This window comes from Schistocerca nitens, chromosome 2 (genome assembly GCF_023898315.1).
Source record: "Schistocerca nitens isolate TAMUIC-IGC-003100 chromosome 2, iqSchNite1.1, whole genome shotgun sequence".
Taxonomy (NCBI): domain Eukaryota; kingdom Metazoa; phylum Arthropoda; class Insecta; order Orthoptera; family Acrididae; genus Schistocerca; species Schistocerca nitens.
Window position 1 is genome coordinate 798,477,895 of NC_064615.1, and position 17,075 is coordinate 798,494,969.

General features: G+C 37.6%; 1 protein-coding gene across 2 annotated transcripts in view; it reads left to right on the forward strand.

The window, feature by feature from the left end:
* Positions 1 to 9,914, forward strand: part of LOC126237058 (annulin) — a 495,746-nt gene extending 485,832 nt beyond the window's left edge. For both annotated transcript variants that reach the window (XM_049946841.1, XM_049946840.1), the window contains exon 14: positions 8,271 to 9,914. In XM_049946841.1, the coding sequence (XP_049802798.1) occupies positions 8,271 to 8,445 (175 nt within the window). In that variant the 3' untranslated portion in view covers positions 8,446 to 9,914. The remainder of the gene's footprint in view (positions 1 to 8,270) is intronic.
* The last annotated feature ends 7,161 nt before the right edge of the window (positions 9,915 to 17,075 follow it).

The window sequence follows — 17,075 nt, forward strand, 5'->3', positions numbered from 1 at the left end:
ACAGTCAATAAATTTTTTCTGGGTTTGTGACTGCTTAGTCAATATGTAAAACTACCCATGTTTCGGTTACTGTTGCAAGTGACCTTCTTCAATGTGCTTTTGTTTACTGCTGAATGAGAAAACTATGTTTCTTATGTACCTGCAGCTGTGGCTGTTATCTAATCCTGATAGGCAGTTAAGGATGAAGGTGAGGGATGTTAGAAGTTCTTTATTGGTGTTTTTATTATTTCCTTTCACTGGCAGAAACTCAATGTTATCCTTAGTGTTGGATTACTGATTGTGATTGGTGTAAATCAGTGAATGGAAAACCAGGAGGCAGTTGTGACATGGTGTCGTGGATTAGTGTATGTAGGTGAGATGGAGTGACCCATCAGCACACAGATATCTGAACATGAAAGATATATCCGACTAAGACAACAGACCAAGTCATTGCTGGCAGAACACAAGGCTGAGTGCAGCAAACAGGTTGATTTTGATGAAGCTCATGTACTGGCAAAACAGCCTCTTACTTTCAGGAGGAAGATTAGAGAGGCAATAGAAATAGCCAAGTGACCCGCCAACATGAACAGAGAAGACGGGTACCAACTTCTGACATCTTGGCTGCCATCGATAACAGCTTTACAGGACAACAGCTCACTTGAAGTAATACGTGTAGGCATGTGATAGACCACTGCCGCCATATGTACATAAGGTATTGGTGCACCTCAGCTGGCATTAGAATGCAGGAAAACAATGCCACGTCACAACTGCCACTGGTTTTCCATTTGCCGATTTCCACTAATCACAAGCAGTAATGCAAACACTAATCAAAACATCAGGTTTCCACCAATGAACAGAAATAATAAAAACACCAATAAAGAACTTCTAACATCCTCACCTTTGTACTTAACAGCCTATCAGAATCAGATAGCAGCAATGTCAGCAGCTATATAAGAAACAAAGTTTTCTCATTCAGCAGTAAACAAAAACACCCCGAAGGGCATTTGCAATAGTGACTGAAACATGGCAGTTTTGCATATTAACAATGCGGTCACAAACCCAGAAAAATTTTATTGAATGTGACATGGCCACGGAAGCCTATGTTTGTATTTAACCAATCTGTATGGGCAGGAAGTCTACGGAAACACTGTGGCTAAGAAGAGGTAAACTGCTGAATGATCTTGTCTTTTTGAAGAGATGCAGGGACACTGCTATAGCACCAAAATTCTTAAGGCTGACATCCCGTATAAATTCAAATAAGACAAAGAATATCAGTCTACAAGCCAGCAAAGCTTTGTTGTGGGAAAGGAGCCCCCACATTCAAGTAAGTCTCGACACAAACAACAGGAAACTTTGTCAGCTGCAACTCTTCCTTGCTGGGGAGCTGGACATAGATGACTGGGAGAAGGTCAACATGTTAACCTTTCAACAGGCCACAAGGTCGAGAGATTGTACCGCCATCCATCAGATCAGGAAGTTCTACAAACTGCAGCAGAAAATCACTGAGGAAGGAATAATACTAGACACTCAACAGATGGTGGTTAACCTTTCCAGCCACACGTTAAGTGATGCAGTGACACAAATCCTGACTGAAGGAATGAATTTTGCAGTTGCACCAAAACGAGTCCCAAAAGAATACATCATCGAATCTGTTGAAGCTTCGTTTCCTCATCTACCACAGGCTGAGGCAGAGACAAGAAACACTACAAATCCTGACTCACCTCCGAAACAAAATATCAGCAAGGAGGAACATCATGCTATTGCAGAACAGAAGAATAGCTCTCATTTAGTAATAACATGAGCAGACAAGGGAAATGCGACTGTTGTGTTGGACATGGAAGATTATAATAAACAAATGGAGGATCTTCTGAGTGAACCCATTTGTAAGAAGCTTAAGGGAGAGCCAATGGTCAAGATAATCACATTGATGCAAACACTGCCAAAGCAAACTAGAAAGAATTTTGATATGGCCAGAGGACTCATCCCATAAGTTCCACAGGCACCAAGGATGTATATGTTGTACTGAAGGTCCATAAAGAGGCATTTCCTTTGCAACCGACTGTGAATACCATTAATTCACCAACATATAGTCTAGCAAAGGAACTGGGTCCAAAGCTCCGACATTTGGTGAGCCACATAAATTTGTATGTTCAGGACTCCATCCATTTTGTTGAACTTTTAAAACAAAAGTGTATCTTGACCACAGCCCTGATGGTTAGCTTTGACATGAAGTCTTTATTCACAAATGTACCAGTACAAGACACCATGAACATCTTAGAGGAATGTGTGGCACCCAATATCTGCGAGTTAGTGCACCACTGTTTAACGATCACCTATTTCAGGTGGAATGGGGAATTCTATGGACAGACAGAAAGTGTAGCTGTGGTCTCCCCTCTCTTGCCTATTGCAGCAGACAACTTCATGGAAGCATTTGAAGAAACAGTGTTCCAGTCCACACCATTACGCCCAGAATGTTGGTTCTGAGATGCTGATAATACTTTCATTATCTGGCCACATGGAGGGGAGGAGCTATGAAATTTCCACCAACATCTCAACCAGCAGCACAGCAGAATCCAGTCCACTACAGAGATAGAAAAAAATTGGGTGCTGTCTTTGCCCGATGCAGAAGTTTACAGAAAGCCTGATGGTAAACTGGGCCATAGAGTATATAGAAGCAAACTAGTACGGACAAGCACTGCCTCCTATCATCATCACCCTATAGAGAAGAAATCCACCCTGAACCCTTTAACCAATAGGGTTCATAGGATCAGTGATAAGGAACATCTAAAGGATGAACTACAAAACCTCAAGTCCATTTTTGGTGCCAACGATTACGGGATGAAACTAATAGATAAAACTATGGTGACAAAGAATGAAGGCAATAGAGGAGAGCAGAAGGAAGCATAGAACAGCAATCTGTTACCATATGTTCAAGGTGTCAAGTTTATATGCCAACTAGCTCTGCAGATGAAGAAATTGATGAAATGTGTGATGAGATAAAATAAATTATTTAGATAGTGAATGAAGATGAAAATTTAATAGTCACGGGTGACTGGAATTTAATATTCGGAAAAGGGAGAGAAGGAAACGTAGTAGGTGAATATGGATTGGGGATAAGAAATGAAAGAGGAAGCTGCCTGGTAGAATTTTGCACAGAGCATAACTTAATCATAGCTAACACTTGGTTCAAGAATCATGAAAGAAGGTTGTATACATGGAAGGAGCCTGGAGATACTAGAAGGTATCAGATAGATTATATAATGGTAAGACAGAGATTTAGGAACCAGGTTTTAAATTGTAAGACATTTCCAGGGGCAGATGTAGACTCTGACCACAATATATTGGTTATTAACTGTAGATTAAAACTGAAGAAACTGCAAAAAAGTGGGAATTTAAGGAGATGGGACCTGTGTGGTCTCAGCTCTCTGAGACTGCAGATGTGTGTGCAAGTTGCGTTTATGTGTGTGTGTGTGTGTGTGTGTGTGTGTGTGTGTGTCTACTGCTGACAAAGGCCTTAATGGCCAAAAGCTTTAATTGTGTGAATCTTTTTATTGTGCCTATTGTGACTCAGCATCTCCACTATATGGTGAGTAGCAACTTTCCTGCTCTGGAGTTATTTCATACTAAATAGCATTTTTTCATTGGTTTATTCAACACAAGAAATCAAGATAATGAGACGTACCTTCTTGTTAGGAATTATTAGGAGTGAGATGATATAAACTTGCTGCAAATAAGACCCATTCAAATTGTATAGATCAGATTGACAGTGTAAAACAAATACTTAACTTGCGTCTTATGTGATGTCCTGGTGATCTTGGCAAGTACAGGATCAGTAAAATTCCCATCAGCATGCAGTGTGACTCAAAATAACAGGTATACATTTTTAAGTCTCAGATCAACCCACATAGAACATTGCAAATAACAGCTCAACAGTGAATCTCAAATCCCAAACTCACATCTTTATATGTACTTTCAAACAACTGCACCATTGTTGATTTTACAATTTTTGGTGATTACTATTGAAAAGTACTTCATTAAGTCAATTTTACATACATACAGAGACAGTATAAATTGCTCTTTGTTTCACACATACAAATTAGCCTGAAAACAATGATATCTTAATTTACACCAGATATGTGGAATAAACCATAAATTAAACACAAGAACAAAATCAAACACAATTCTCCTATCATTTTATCAACACACAGTTAAACAGAACTTTCAGTTATCTTCTACAGTAATTTTGTATTTCACACAGTAAGCATCTTTTGATAATTTGTTTACATATTTTAAATTTGTTATTTCATTAAACATATACAGTTACTTAAAGATCAATAATAGTAATTCTTATAATATTCAGGGCATACAGACATAGCTTTATGTATTTTGACCAATAAACAAAAACAAGTGACATAGTACAGAATATGAGAATTTCAGATGTTCCTACCAATTGACCGAGTTCTATGGATTTGGTATGTTAGTACTTCAGAATCATTTAATATTACATTATCCACTATGTGGATTTTATGACTTTGTTTGCATATCTGACATTAAAAGGATCTTGTTGTTTGTCTAATTTAGAATGTTTGTACATGATATAATTAATATACTAAGGTAATATACAAAACATGTCCATTATATTCTTATAACATTATTGGAATCTGAGTGGTGACTAGTTCTCAATAAACTTGAGAGTTGTTGTAATGATTTGTTCAAATTGCTTTCCATTCTGGTCTGTTATGCTTCAGTAAGAGATAAATTAATCAGCAGCAGTATTGTTTCTCATTATGTAAAACAGTCTGACAATTTTCAGATATTCTTTTGACCTCATTCTTGGAGATTTCATGTTGGTAGCACTTTGTCTCCTTAGGGGTTGTTCTCTAAAAGAGACATTAAAGCTGTGCAGTTGAGTGTAATGATAAGGTGAATGGTCATGCAATTTCTGTTATGGAATATACAGGGTGTTTCAAAAATGACCGGTATATTTGAAACGGCAATAAAAACTAAACGAGCAGCGATAGAAATACACCGTTTGTTGCAATATGCTTGGGACAACAGTACATTTTCAGGCGGACAAACTTTCGAAATTACAGTAGTTACAGTTTTCAACAACAGATGGCGCTGCAAGTGATGTGAAAGATATAGAAGACAACGCAGTCTGTGGGTGCGCCATTCTGTACGTCGTCTTTCTGCTGTAAGCGTGTGCTGTTCACAACGTGCAAGTGTGCTGTAGACACCATGGTTTATTCCTTAGAACAGATGATTTTTCTGGTGTTGGAATTCCACCGCCTAGAACACAGTGTTGTTGCAACAAGATGAAGTTTTCAACGGAGGTTTAATGTAACCAAAGGACCGAAAAGCGATACAATAAAGGATCTGTTTGACAAATTTCAACGGACCGGGAACGTGACGGATGAACGTGCTGGAAAGGTAGGGCGACCACGTACGGAAACCACAGAGGGCAACGCGCAGCTAGTGCAGCAGGTGATCCAACAGCGGCCTCGGGTTTCCGTTCGCCGTGTTACAGCTGCTGTCCAAATGATGCCAACGTCCACGAATCGTCTCATGCGCCAGAGTTTACACCTCTATCCATACAAAATTCAAACACGGCAACCCCTCAGCGCTGCTACCATTGCTGCACGGGAGACATTCGCTAACGATATAGTGCACAGGATTGATGACGGCGATATGCATGTGGGCAGCATTTGGTTTACTGACGAAGCTTATTTTTACCTGGACGGCTTCATCAATAAACAGAACTGGCGCATATGGGGAACTGAAAAGCCTCATGTTGCAGTCCCATCGTCCCTGCATCCTCAAAAAGTACTGGTCTGGGCCGCCATTTCTTCCAAAGGAATCATTGGCCCATTTTTCAGATCCGAAACGATTACTGCATCACGCTATCTGGACATTCTTCGTGAATTTGTGGCGGCACAAACTGCCTTAGACGACACTGCGAACACCTCGTGGTTTATGCAAGGTGGTGCCTGGCCACATCGCATGGCCGACGTCTTTAACTTCCTGAATGAATATTTCGATGATCGTGTGATTGCTTTGGGCTATCCGAAACATACAGGAGGCGGCGTGGATTGGCCTCCCTATTCGCCAGACATGAACCCCTGTGACTTCTTTCTGTGGGGACACTTGAAAGACCAGGTGAACCGCCAGAATCCAGAAACAATTGAACAGCTGAAGCAGTACATCTCATCTGTATGTGGAGCTATTCCACCAGACACGTTGTCAAAGGTTTCCGGTAATTTCATTCAGAGACTACGCCATATTATTGCTACGCATGGTGGATATGTGGAAAATATCGTACTATAGAGTTTCCCAGACCGCAGCGCCATCTGTTGTTGAAAATTGTAACTACTGTAATTTCGAAAGTTTGTCTGCCTGAAAATGTACTGTTGTCCCAAGCATATTGCAACAAACGGTGTATTTCTATCGCTGCTCGTTTAGTTTTTATTGCCGTTTCAAATATACCGGTCATTTTTGAAACACCCTGTACATGCTGACAACATTGTTCTGAATGGAAATACTTTCCCAGTTTCCCCTAGCTAGTAAGAAATTAAAAATTCTAATTTTGTCTTCAGAAAAAGTTACTTTTTCAATTACATTTTTGCAACTGCTACAACCTGTTGCTATTTCTTTACACAGTAGCTGTGTCTCATGATCACTGTAACCAATGCTAAGTACTCTGCTTGTGAAATTGTAGCTTGTTTCTGAAATGAAGATCTGATCAATGATGTAACTTGTAAATTCTGTTGATCATGTTGGTCAATGTATTGTGGAGATCCCATGGAATGTTTTGGTCATATTTATCAAAGCATATATACCGCTGTATTTAAAAAAAAAATCAATGTTCGAATCACTACATTCGTATTTCACCCATTTGGATGCCTGGGAATTTCACACACGGAGTTTCATTTAGCGTGTGCTCATTGATCTCCGCTTTTAATTGTTGTAAGTTGCATTTTATCCATCTGAATATGTAGGCAATTTACCCATCACATCACATTTGGTGTGTATCCATACTTTTATACTAGTAAGTCATTTCTAATTTTTGGAATTGCAAAACTGAGTCTTTTAAAAAAGGAAATGAGAGAAAATTGATAGCAAACTGTTTAGTATTGCCAACAGACACATGTAAAAGTGAAAGTGACAATACTATCCTAGCTTTTGGAATGTTAGTTCCTTCCTTAGGGAGGGATGTCCATGTCATCCAGGGCCTGAGACTTCCCCTGATCTATTGCTCTGTCTTGGTAATATGAAACATTCTGTGTCATGAAAGGAAGCACTTGCTAGTAATTCTGTCCTGTAATTTATTGGTATTTTCAACTGAATATTCCTCAGGTAAAGTTTAAATCAAACAATGGAAAATCCAGGATGGAATGTAATCCCCCCACCCCACTTCTCCTCTGCCCTCCATCTAACATGCAGCACTTCACTCTCTGCCATCCCTACCCTACTATCACCCCCCCCCACCTACCTGCCCCAGCCTCCTCCTTCCCCCCCCCCCCCCCCCCCACACTATCACCACTCCCATCATTCACTGGTGCTGCTGCTCGTAGTGTGGTTTCAGTTGCCTGAGACTGCAGTCGTATGTGCGAGTTGCATTTTTGTGTGTGTGTGTGTGTGTGTGTGTGTGTGTGTGTGTGTGTGTGTGTGTGTGTAATCTATTTTTGATTAAGGCCTTACTGGCCAAACTTTATTTGTGAAGACTTTTTGTAGTGCCTATCTGCAATTCAGCATCTTAGCAGTGTTAGATATAATTTAGTTTTTGTAAGATTAGAAGTGAAGCTGTTTACTGCAAACCAGTTATAAGCCTACTCCATTATTTTTCTGGGTGAACCAGGTATGTTGTGTTTGGATCCTTTGCCAGTACACTTACATCATCAGGAGCCATCACATTTCTCAAGGAGTTCTTCAATGCATTTGGCAAACCATTTATGTAGGTTAAGGACATGACAGGAGAAAGTATTGAACCTCATTTCTCCTCTTTCTTTATTGCCATATAAATTCTCAACATTTGAATTCCATTTTTAACATTTGGCACCAACCATGTAAGGCAGATTCCTTGAAGGCCTTAATATTTTGGTTTTCCTAGTATAATTTAATGATACACACAAGCAAAGGTATAGCCAAGGCCACTGAAAACACCAGAACTCAGTTTAACCAAAATGTGGTAAAGGAAATGCTATAAAAAATAAATGTTACATAATGTATAATGTTCTGCAGTTGAATCACTCCTATTTTCCAGTGAATGACAAAAAAATTGTAATTGTTTATAGGAACATTGCTCCCGGTGAAGAGGCATCAGTCAACTTTAAATTTACACCAAAATATGATGGCCGGGCAACAATTGCTGCAAAATTTACATCAAAAGAGCTTGATGATGTGGATGGATTCCTTAATTTCATGGTTGAACCCAAGAAAGAAGTGAATGGTACTGGGAATGCAGCTTAAGAAGAGCCAGATTTAAAGATCTGCAATTTGACATTCAAGTACATTAAGGAATTTTTTTGCATTGCTTTGGAGAATTATATGAGAGAACATCTCACATAAGAGGGATGCATTATTTAAATAAGACTGCTGTTTCAGATTCAACATTTGTTAGTAATGTAGTATATATTAGGAACTAAATTAGTTATTATCTGCCAAATTCCTCCTTTTTTCATTAACATCACATATATTTTGTATCGAGTCACACATCATCATTTTCCCTGCACGTTATTGTATATTTTGATTTCAGCTAACCATGTTGGTAGCTACTGTCTCAAAGTTCAAGATGATGCCATGATATTGAATGTCTGATATTTCATAAGGTTTACTTATTTCCTTATTTCATTTCATCAAAATAATGGAAACAGTACTGTCATGAGATTAATCTTTAATTTATTTTTGATGCAGTTTATTACTTATATTTCATACACTGTCAGCAGCACTTGGAAAGGAAACAAAGTTTATGTCTTTCATGCTGACATTCAGTATGAAGCTTTATTTCTATGAATGTTTAAAATACTTTTAGGCAGTATTAAATGAATATATGGTCGTATATTCATCAGAACTTTATTTTTATTTATATATTACAGGAAGAGAATTTAAAGTACTACATTAACACTTTTTTGATGTGTTTTTATATCTGCATGATCCAGATGTTCAAAATAGTAGGAAAAGTGCAGCCTTGAAAACAATGTCAAGCTAAAGATACATTTTTTAAAAAATATGTTTGTATTATACATTAATGTGTTTTGATATCAGTGTATGGAGTTTTCCTATAAACAAGAAACACATTAAACTGACCTGTTGCACGTATGTAAAAGGCAGCTGAGTGTTACATTAAACATCTGGTAGCTACTATAATGTAATTAGATTTACTTTTGGTGCCTTTTTGTAAAATAACATTTAATTTTATATTCTCAGGGCAACTTTTATAAGATGTATAATAAAATTAACTATGTCTATGAGAAGACAGCTGTAGCCAGATGTAAGGAGCTATGATGAGTGAAAAGAACTGTAACAAAATTAAGAAATTAGTTGAAATATAGTTAATAGTACAATTTCATTCCAGCAAGAAATCATTGACAAATATTTAAAATACAACACCAGAAATTTTCAGTTTCTTCATTAGTACAGTAACAAGAAATGATCATGTATGAAGAACAAATTGTCTTCAATACATGCTTAGTAATATAATCATGTGATTCTACAGTGTGCTTCATTAAATATACGTAGTTTGTCTGTCTGAGAGTGAAATTTGTTGTTGATGTTAGATGTTTATAGCTATGTTTGTGTTATGTTTCAGTGTATATTATATTTAATGACTCATTATTTTATTCAGATACATATTTTAATATGTTTGTAGACATTTACATTTTTATAAACAGTAGAAAAAATATGAAACTGCCATTTAACAAACTTATTCATTATGATGCCATAAGATGTATGAAAATGTAGTGCATTTATTTTTGTGTACCAAATGTGAAATAAATGTTTTGTCTTAAAAGTTCTTTTCCTATTTTTGCTTTATAAAAATGACATCTTAACGTCTATATTACTAAAACACTACCCTGTAACCCAGAAATTGTAATCAGGCACCAGTTACAGTATAGGGCAACAAAAATTCAATTTTCAGTAATTCATGGAATTATTGACTGAATTAAAAAAATTAAAATGCTCTCATAATCTGCTCATTAAGAGGTACAGTCTTGTGTTAAAAATTTAATACAGTAAGACAAGTAGACAGCACTTTCATGGCAACCTCCTGGAAGGAGAAGAAGAGGAAGACCACAGAAAGTGTGGCCAAGGAAGAATGGTGCAATTGTATCTGGAGACAGAGATGTGGCATATAGTGATAGCTGTGGAACCCACACAACATACAAGGATTATAGTTTGAAACTGTGTGTTTCTCTTGAGGTGACTTAACTGATGACACACAAATATGTGGACTTCATTTGTCCAGTGTTAGGGAATGAGAGCACCTAGTGACTTCCAACAAAATTTATACATAACTTCAAATTTTTGTGACCTTTTTTTATGCTGACACCATCCACAAAATAATGAAAGGGGGAAAATGTATTGCTTACTACACTTTTGCTGTTCATGCAGTCAAATTTCAGCATCAAACAAGACATTTTAATTTATTACTTCATTACTACTAACTCTATGCACAACACAGTCTGCAGACAGTGTTCACATATCATTGTACAACACAGAGTCAAGGAGATATGACATTATAAACATGGAGATGAGTGAAAAACTATGTGCAGATTACCCAATTTATATTCATCCAGTGTTTCATAATGAGAGCACTTACAAGGGAATATTCCCAAGTATCAATAAGCAATTGTGCTGGAACTTGGTGGTTTACAGAGGCAGCAAAATAGTACAACACATGTTTTTTTTATTTGTGACTAATTTCACTTTTATGGTATATAACACACCCCAAAAAATTGGCATTTTAGGTTTAGGGGGAATATCTTCCAGGTATAAAAAACATTATTCAGGTAAAAGTTAATATGTAATTAATATTCTTGAAAACTGTGTAACTGAATTTTGTAATATTTGAAATTTTGCAAAATTCCCCACTACCATTAATTAATTCTGAAAAATGAAAAATTTTGTTCCAACACAAATTAAAGAAGTTTTCCAGGCACATACATCCCTGTCTAATAAAGCTGGTTTCTAAAATACCATTTTTTTTGGAAATTGAGCTATACACAATGTGCTGTTGGAGTATTTTGAACATATCTGATTAAAATATCTAAACATTCATTACTATTATAACTGTTTATTTTACTTATATTTGTTTTATGTTTTAAATTCTTATTTTATATTCACATTCATGTTTTTATATATATGTATTCCATTAATTGAAAATAATAAGTAACTCATACTATAATAGAAAATATATACAGGAGTGATAATCTGTAAGGAAATGCTTAAAACATGATGTCTTTTTACACCATGCACATAAAATGAACAAAATTTCTTCATGTAATATAAATGATGGAGTAGCCAATATAAAACAGAATTCAGCAGGATTTCAAATTATCACAGGTGATCCTCTAAATACCCTGGTTTGTATCAGGTATATTTCAGTACATTGGTAAGCCTTGATGAAGAGAAAGCATGCCAGATATGCCAAAGCATTCATCTCATGCACCCCAATGCCACCACAGCCCAGGACAGCAGGCTGAGGCCTCCTGACCATGGTCAATACAGCTTCCAGCTATTTACAGGCAGTGGCCTATTTCCCCTGCATCCATACACAACAGCCACAGTCCCTGTCAATCTCTGGTCAATGTTGATTTATATCACAAAGAATATAATACAATAAGCAGTTGCTGGATGTGACCTAAATTCTGCTGCTACACTACTTCTGGTTTTTGCTACTCCCCAAAATAAGTTCATGCAACACAAATGCAGTACAAAAGCTTAGAATACTTAGAACATGTAAGACAGCACAGTAAAATCCACAACACAGTTCACTTCTACTCATCAGCAAAAAATAAACTACAGGCCTATTACAAATGATTGAAGCGATTTCATAAATTCGCTGTAGCTCCATTCATTGACATATGGTCACGACACACTACAGATACGTAGAAAAACTCATAAAGTTTTGTTTGGCTGAAGCTCCACTTCAGGTTTCTGCCGCCAGAGTGCTCGAGAGCGCAGTGAGACAAAATGGCAACTGGAGACGAGAGAGCATATGTTGTGCTTGAAATGCACTCACATCAGTCAGTCATAACAGTGCAACGACACTTCAGGACGAAGTTCAACAAAGATCCACCTACTGCTAACTCCATTCGGCGATGGTATGTGCAGTTTAAAGCTTCTGGATGCCTCAGTAAGGGGAAATCAACGGGTTGGCCTGCAGTGAGCGAAGAAACGGTTGAACGCGTGCGGGCAAGTTTCACGCGTAGCCCGCAGAAGTCAACGAATAAAGCAAGCAGGGAGCTAAACATACCACAGCCGACGGTTTGGAAAATCTTACGGAAAAGGCTAAAGCAGAAGCCTTACCATTTACAATTGCTACAAGCCCTGACACCCGATGACAAAGTCAAACGCTTTGAATTTTCAGTGCGGTTGCAACAGCTCATGGAAGAGGATGTGTCAGTGCGAAACTTGTTTTCAGTGATGAAGCAACATTTTTTCTTAATGGTGAAGTGAACAGACACAATGTGCGAATCTGGGCGGTAGAGAATCCTCACGAATTCGTGCAGCAAATTCGCAATTCACCAAACGTTAACGTGTTTTGTGCAATCTCACGGTTTAAAGTTTACGGCCCCTTTTTCTTCTGCGAAAAAAACGTTACAAGACACGTGTATCTGGACATGCTGGAAAATTGGCTCATGCCACAACTGGAGACTGACAGCGCCGACTTCATCTTTCAACAGGATGGTGCTCCACCGCACTTCCATCATGATGTTCGGCATTTCTTAAACAGGAGATTGGAAAACCGAGGGATCGGTCGTGGTGGAGATCATGATCAGCAATTCATGTCATGGCCTCCACGCTCTCCCGACTTAACCCCATGTGATTTCTTTCTGTGGGGTTATGTGAAAGATTCAGTGTTTAAACCTCCTCTACCAAGAAACATGCCAGAACTGCGAGCTCGCATCAACGATGCTTTCGAACTCATTGATGGGGACATGCTGCACCGAGTGTGGGAGGAACTTGATTATCGGCTTGATGTCTGCCGAATCACTAAAGGGGCACATATCGAACATTTGTGAATGCCTAAAAAAACTTTTTGAGTTTTTGTATGTGTGTGCAAAGCATTGTGAAAATATCTCAAACAATAAAGTTATTGTAGAGCTGTGAAATCGCTTCAATCATTTGTAATAACCCTGTATATCTTGAGTATAAAAAGAAATTGCTGCTGCTCCTTGGCTATGGCTAGTGAACCACATGGAATAAGATGCTAGAAGAAAATTACAATAAAATGTACTTTTCTCACCCACTACAGAAAAGAAAGTACAATCAGTAATGCAGTACAGAGTGTGCATTGAACAGAAATGTCATGAATCATGCTGTTATTGTCAAATTTATAAGAAGAGGTCTTTTTGTAGAAAAATGTTTCAAGATATGTCATCACCAAAAAGCTTGATTATTTATCATCATTTGTAGTACACTGGCATGCAAAACTTAAGGACAAACCTAACTTTTGCATGGTGTGTCACTGCCAAGTAACAAAGCTCAATGAAACTTGGACCATACACAGAAGGAACTGCTACAGCATGGACAACAGAGAAGTGAAAGAAACATGCAACAACACAAGCAGAAATAACACTTTTATTCAAAGACAATAATTACACTGAAGTCACTGGAATTCATGATTCTCTCCTGGGCATTAGAAACAGCAGGAAATGATTCTTAATAGGGTGTGTGGTAGCCATGGACAACAATGCATCTTCTGCAGCATGACCCCATGTTCTTGTTGAATGGCATTCCATTCCTCCACTAGTGTGGTTGACAACTGCTGGGTGGTCATTGATGCATGTGAAAGTGGTGCAGTATGCCCTCCCAAAGCATCCCACATCTACTGGATGAGATTTAAGTCTGGAAAATAGGCATAACAGTTAATCTGATTAATATTCTCTCATTCAAAGAGCTCCTCCAACTGTGCTGTTTGACATGGTCACACATTTTCTTCCATAAAAGTGATCTCAGGGCTGAATGCAACCCTACAATGACACATGTGGGGAATGATTACACTGTCACAGTAGTATCAATTGATGAGTGTAATGTGTTCAAAGATTTGGAGGTCAGTAGGTGAAACTGAGGTAATTGCTGGATGGTTTTACCAGCCACCCAATTCTGCTGAGATAGTTTTAGAATAATTCAAAGAAAGTCTATGGTTAGTGGTACAGAAATAACCAGATCATGGAATATTAGTTGGAGACGAATTTAGCCTACAGGAAGTCTTGCAGTGTACTTTTGAATACATTTTCTGAAAACTGTCTTGAGCAGTTGGTATGACAGCTCACACACAATGGAAACAATTTAGATCTTGTAGCTACAAACAGATGTGACCTTATTGATGGTGTCACTATAGCCACAGGCGTTAGTAACCATGTTGCCATCATAGTGATGATGGTTACTGAAGTTAACAAATCAGTCAAGAAAGCTAGCAGTGTATTTTTGTTGGAAAGAGCATATAAGCAGTTGAAGTTAGTCAATTAATGGACATCGTTTAGTTCCAGTGTGATGAAAGTGGAGAGTTATGGGTCAAGTTTAAATAGATTCAAAATCACACTCTGGTGAAGTAAGTGGATCAAGGGCAGAAAAGACCCACAATGGTTTAATAATAAAATTCAGAAAATGTAAAGGAAGCAAAATTTGTTGCCCTCTTGGTACAATAGCAAATGCACAAATGATGAGTGGCAAAAGTTAGTAGAGACTTGTGTATCTGTATTAAGATTGATGCACCAAGCATACATATCTTAGCAAAGCATTTATTGAAGAACCCATAACAATTCTGGTAATGTGCAGAATCGCTAAGTGAGTTGAAGGCTTCTATTCAGTCACTCATTGACTGATCTCTTGTCTGAATAGAAGACAGCAAAAGTGAAGCTGATTTTGTAAATTTCATATTTAAGAAATTATTCATGCAGGAGGATCTTACAAACATTCTGTCATTTGAATATCACATGGAAACATGTATGGAGGATGCAGTAATCCCTGGTACAGAGAAGCAACTAAAAGAGCTGAACACAAATAACTCATCAAATCCCAATTTGGCTTTACAAAGTGTACTATACAGCATTGGCCCATTACCTAGATTGCAGTTATCACAAATTTTCACCAGGCACAAAGTTCCAAGCAACTGAAGAAACACATAGGAGACTCCTGTATATAAAAGGATAAAAGAACTGACCCTCAAAATTGCAGGCCACTATCAGTTTGCTGCAGAATTCTTGAACATATTCTCAGTTCAAACATAATAAAGTTCCTTTGAAACTGAATGCAGAGAGATTGTACTGCTGCCGATATACATTTTGCATCAGGACTATAAACATAAGATAAGAGAAATTATGGCTCATACAGAGGATATAGAGGATCGTTTCTCCCTTGTTCAGTTTGAGAGTGGAACAGGAAGTGAAATGACAAGTAATTGCACAATGTACCCTCTATCATATACCATATGGGGTCTTGCAGAGTATTTATGTAGATGTAGATGCAACATTATGCCTCTCCACATCATGATCATGTTTGACAGTGCTGGACATACCTTCATATGACGAGAGGAGGGTACGTGTAATGCACCCAAGAATGTTGTCCCCCTGACTTAAATTCCATCAAGCACATATGGGCTGTGTTGGGAAGATGTATCACTGCAGATCCATATGCAGCAATGACCATCCAGCAGTTGTCAAATGCACTGGTGGAGGAACTGAAAGCCCTTCCACAAGAAATTCTTACTAGCCTTATGGCCAGCATAGGAACACAATGTCATCTGTGATGAAACATCCTATTACAAATCCTGTCCAACCATTTGTAATGTCCAGGGGCCATCATGAATGGTGGTGACTTCAGTGTTATTATTGTCATTTCTGTCTTTCTCATTGCGTATTTTTCAGTTACCTTCTGTACTTTACTGTAATAGTTCTTACAATGTATGGTCAAGTTATGTCACTTGGCAGTGATGCAGTGACGCATCATGCGACAGTCACTTTCTTCCTTAAGTTTTGCACACCAGTGTACAATTTAAACATTTTACATCAAAGGTTACATTATTTTGTGTAAGTTTTCAAATGCAGCTTAAGTTGCTTTATTCCCACTTTTAAAATGAAGATTATGTTCAATTTCACACAGACAATTTGCTGTATTTGTCTCTGATGTTAACATCCTCTAAATTGCACGTCTTTGTTATGAACGATATCAAAAGATTTGAATCCAGCAGTTTGCTTATTCAACATAAATAGTCCTGATGGTTAAACAGAAGAACATTAATACAGTCTGGATCTTCCAGGAGACTTGGCATTACCAAGAAAGAGAACAATGATCATCATTCATTCATTAATCATCTACAGTTCCCCAGGTGATATTTAAGTGTGTGTTACGTATTTCTTGCCTCCTGACCTTGCTGCTAGTTATCTCCTCTTCCTTCCTGATCATTTTATTCCAAAACATAAACTTTAAAAATAATTATGTCTATCAGATGTAGCCAAGTTTAGGGTAATTAACATCCATAATTAGGGTAATTAACATCCACATTTAACATTATATCCTACCAGATATAATGGTTACAACCTTTTATGTGACAACTCTTCCTCAAATGTTAAAATCACATAACCCATGACAATCTTAACATATACTGTCACAATGTACAAGGATTGAGAAAGAAAGTAAGTGAACTTGAAATTCTTACAAGTGATACTAATGTTTTGTCAGACATGCACTTACTACTTCTTAAATGTAGAGGTTATAGAGATAGCAATATAAACACGTTTGTAGTTAGCTTAGAGAAAGAAGACTGGCAAAGTGTATTTATTTCCTCAACTACAAATGAAAAATATGACAATTTTCTGCAGATATTTGAATATTACTTTAATTACCATTTCCCAGAGGAAACAAAGTCTATCACT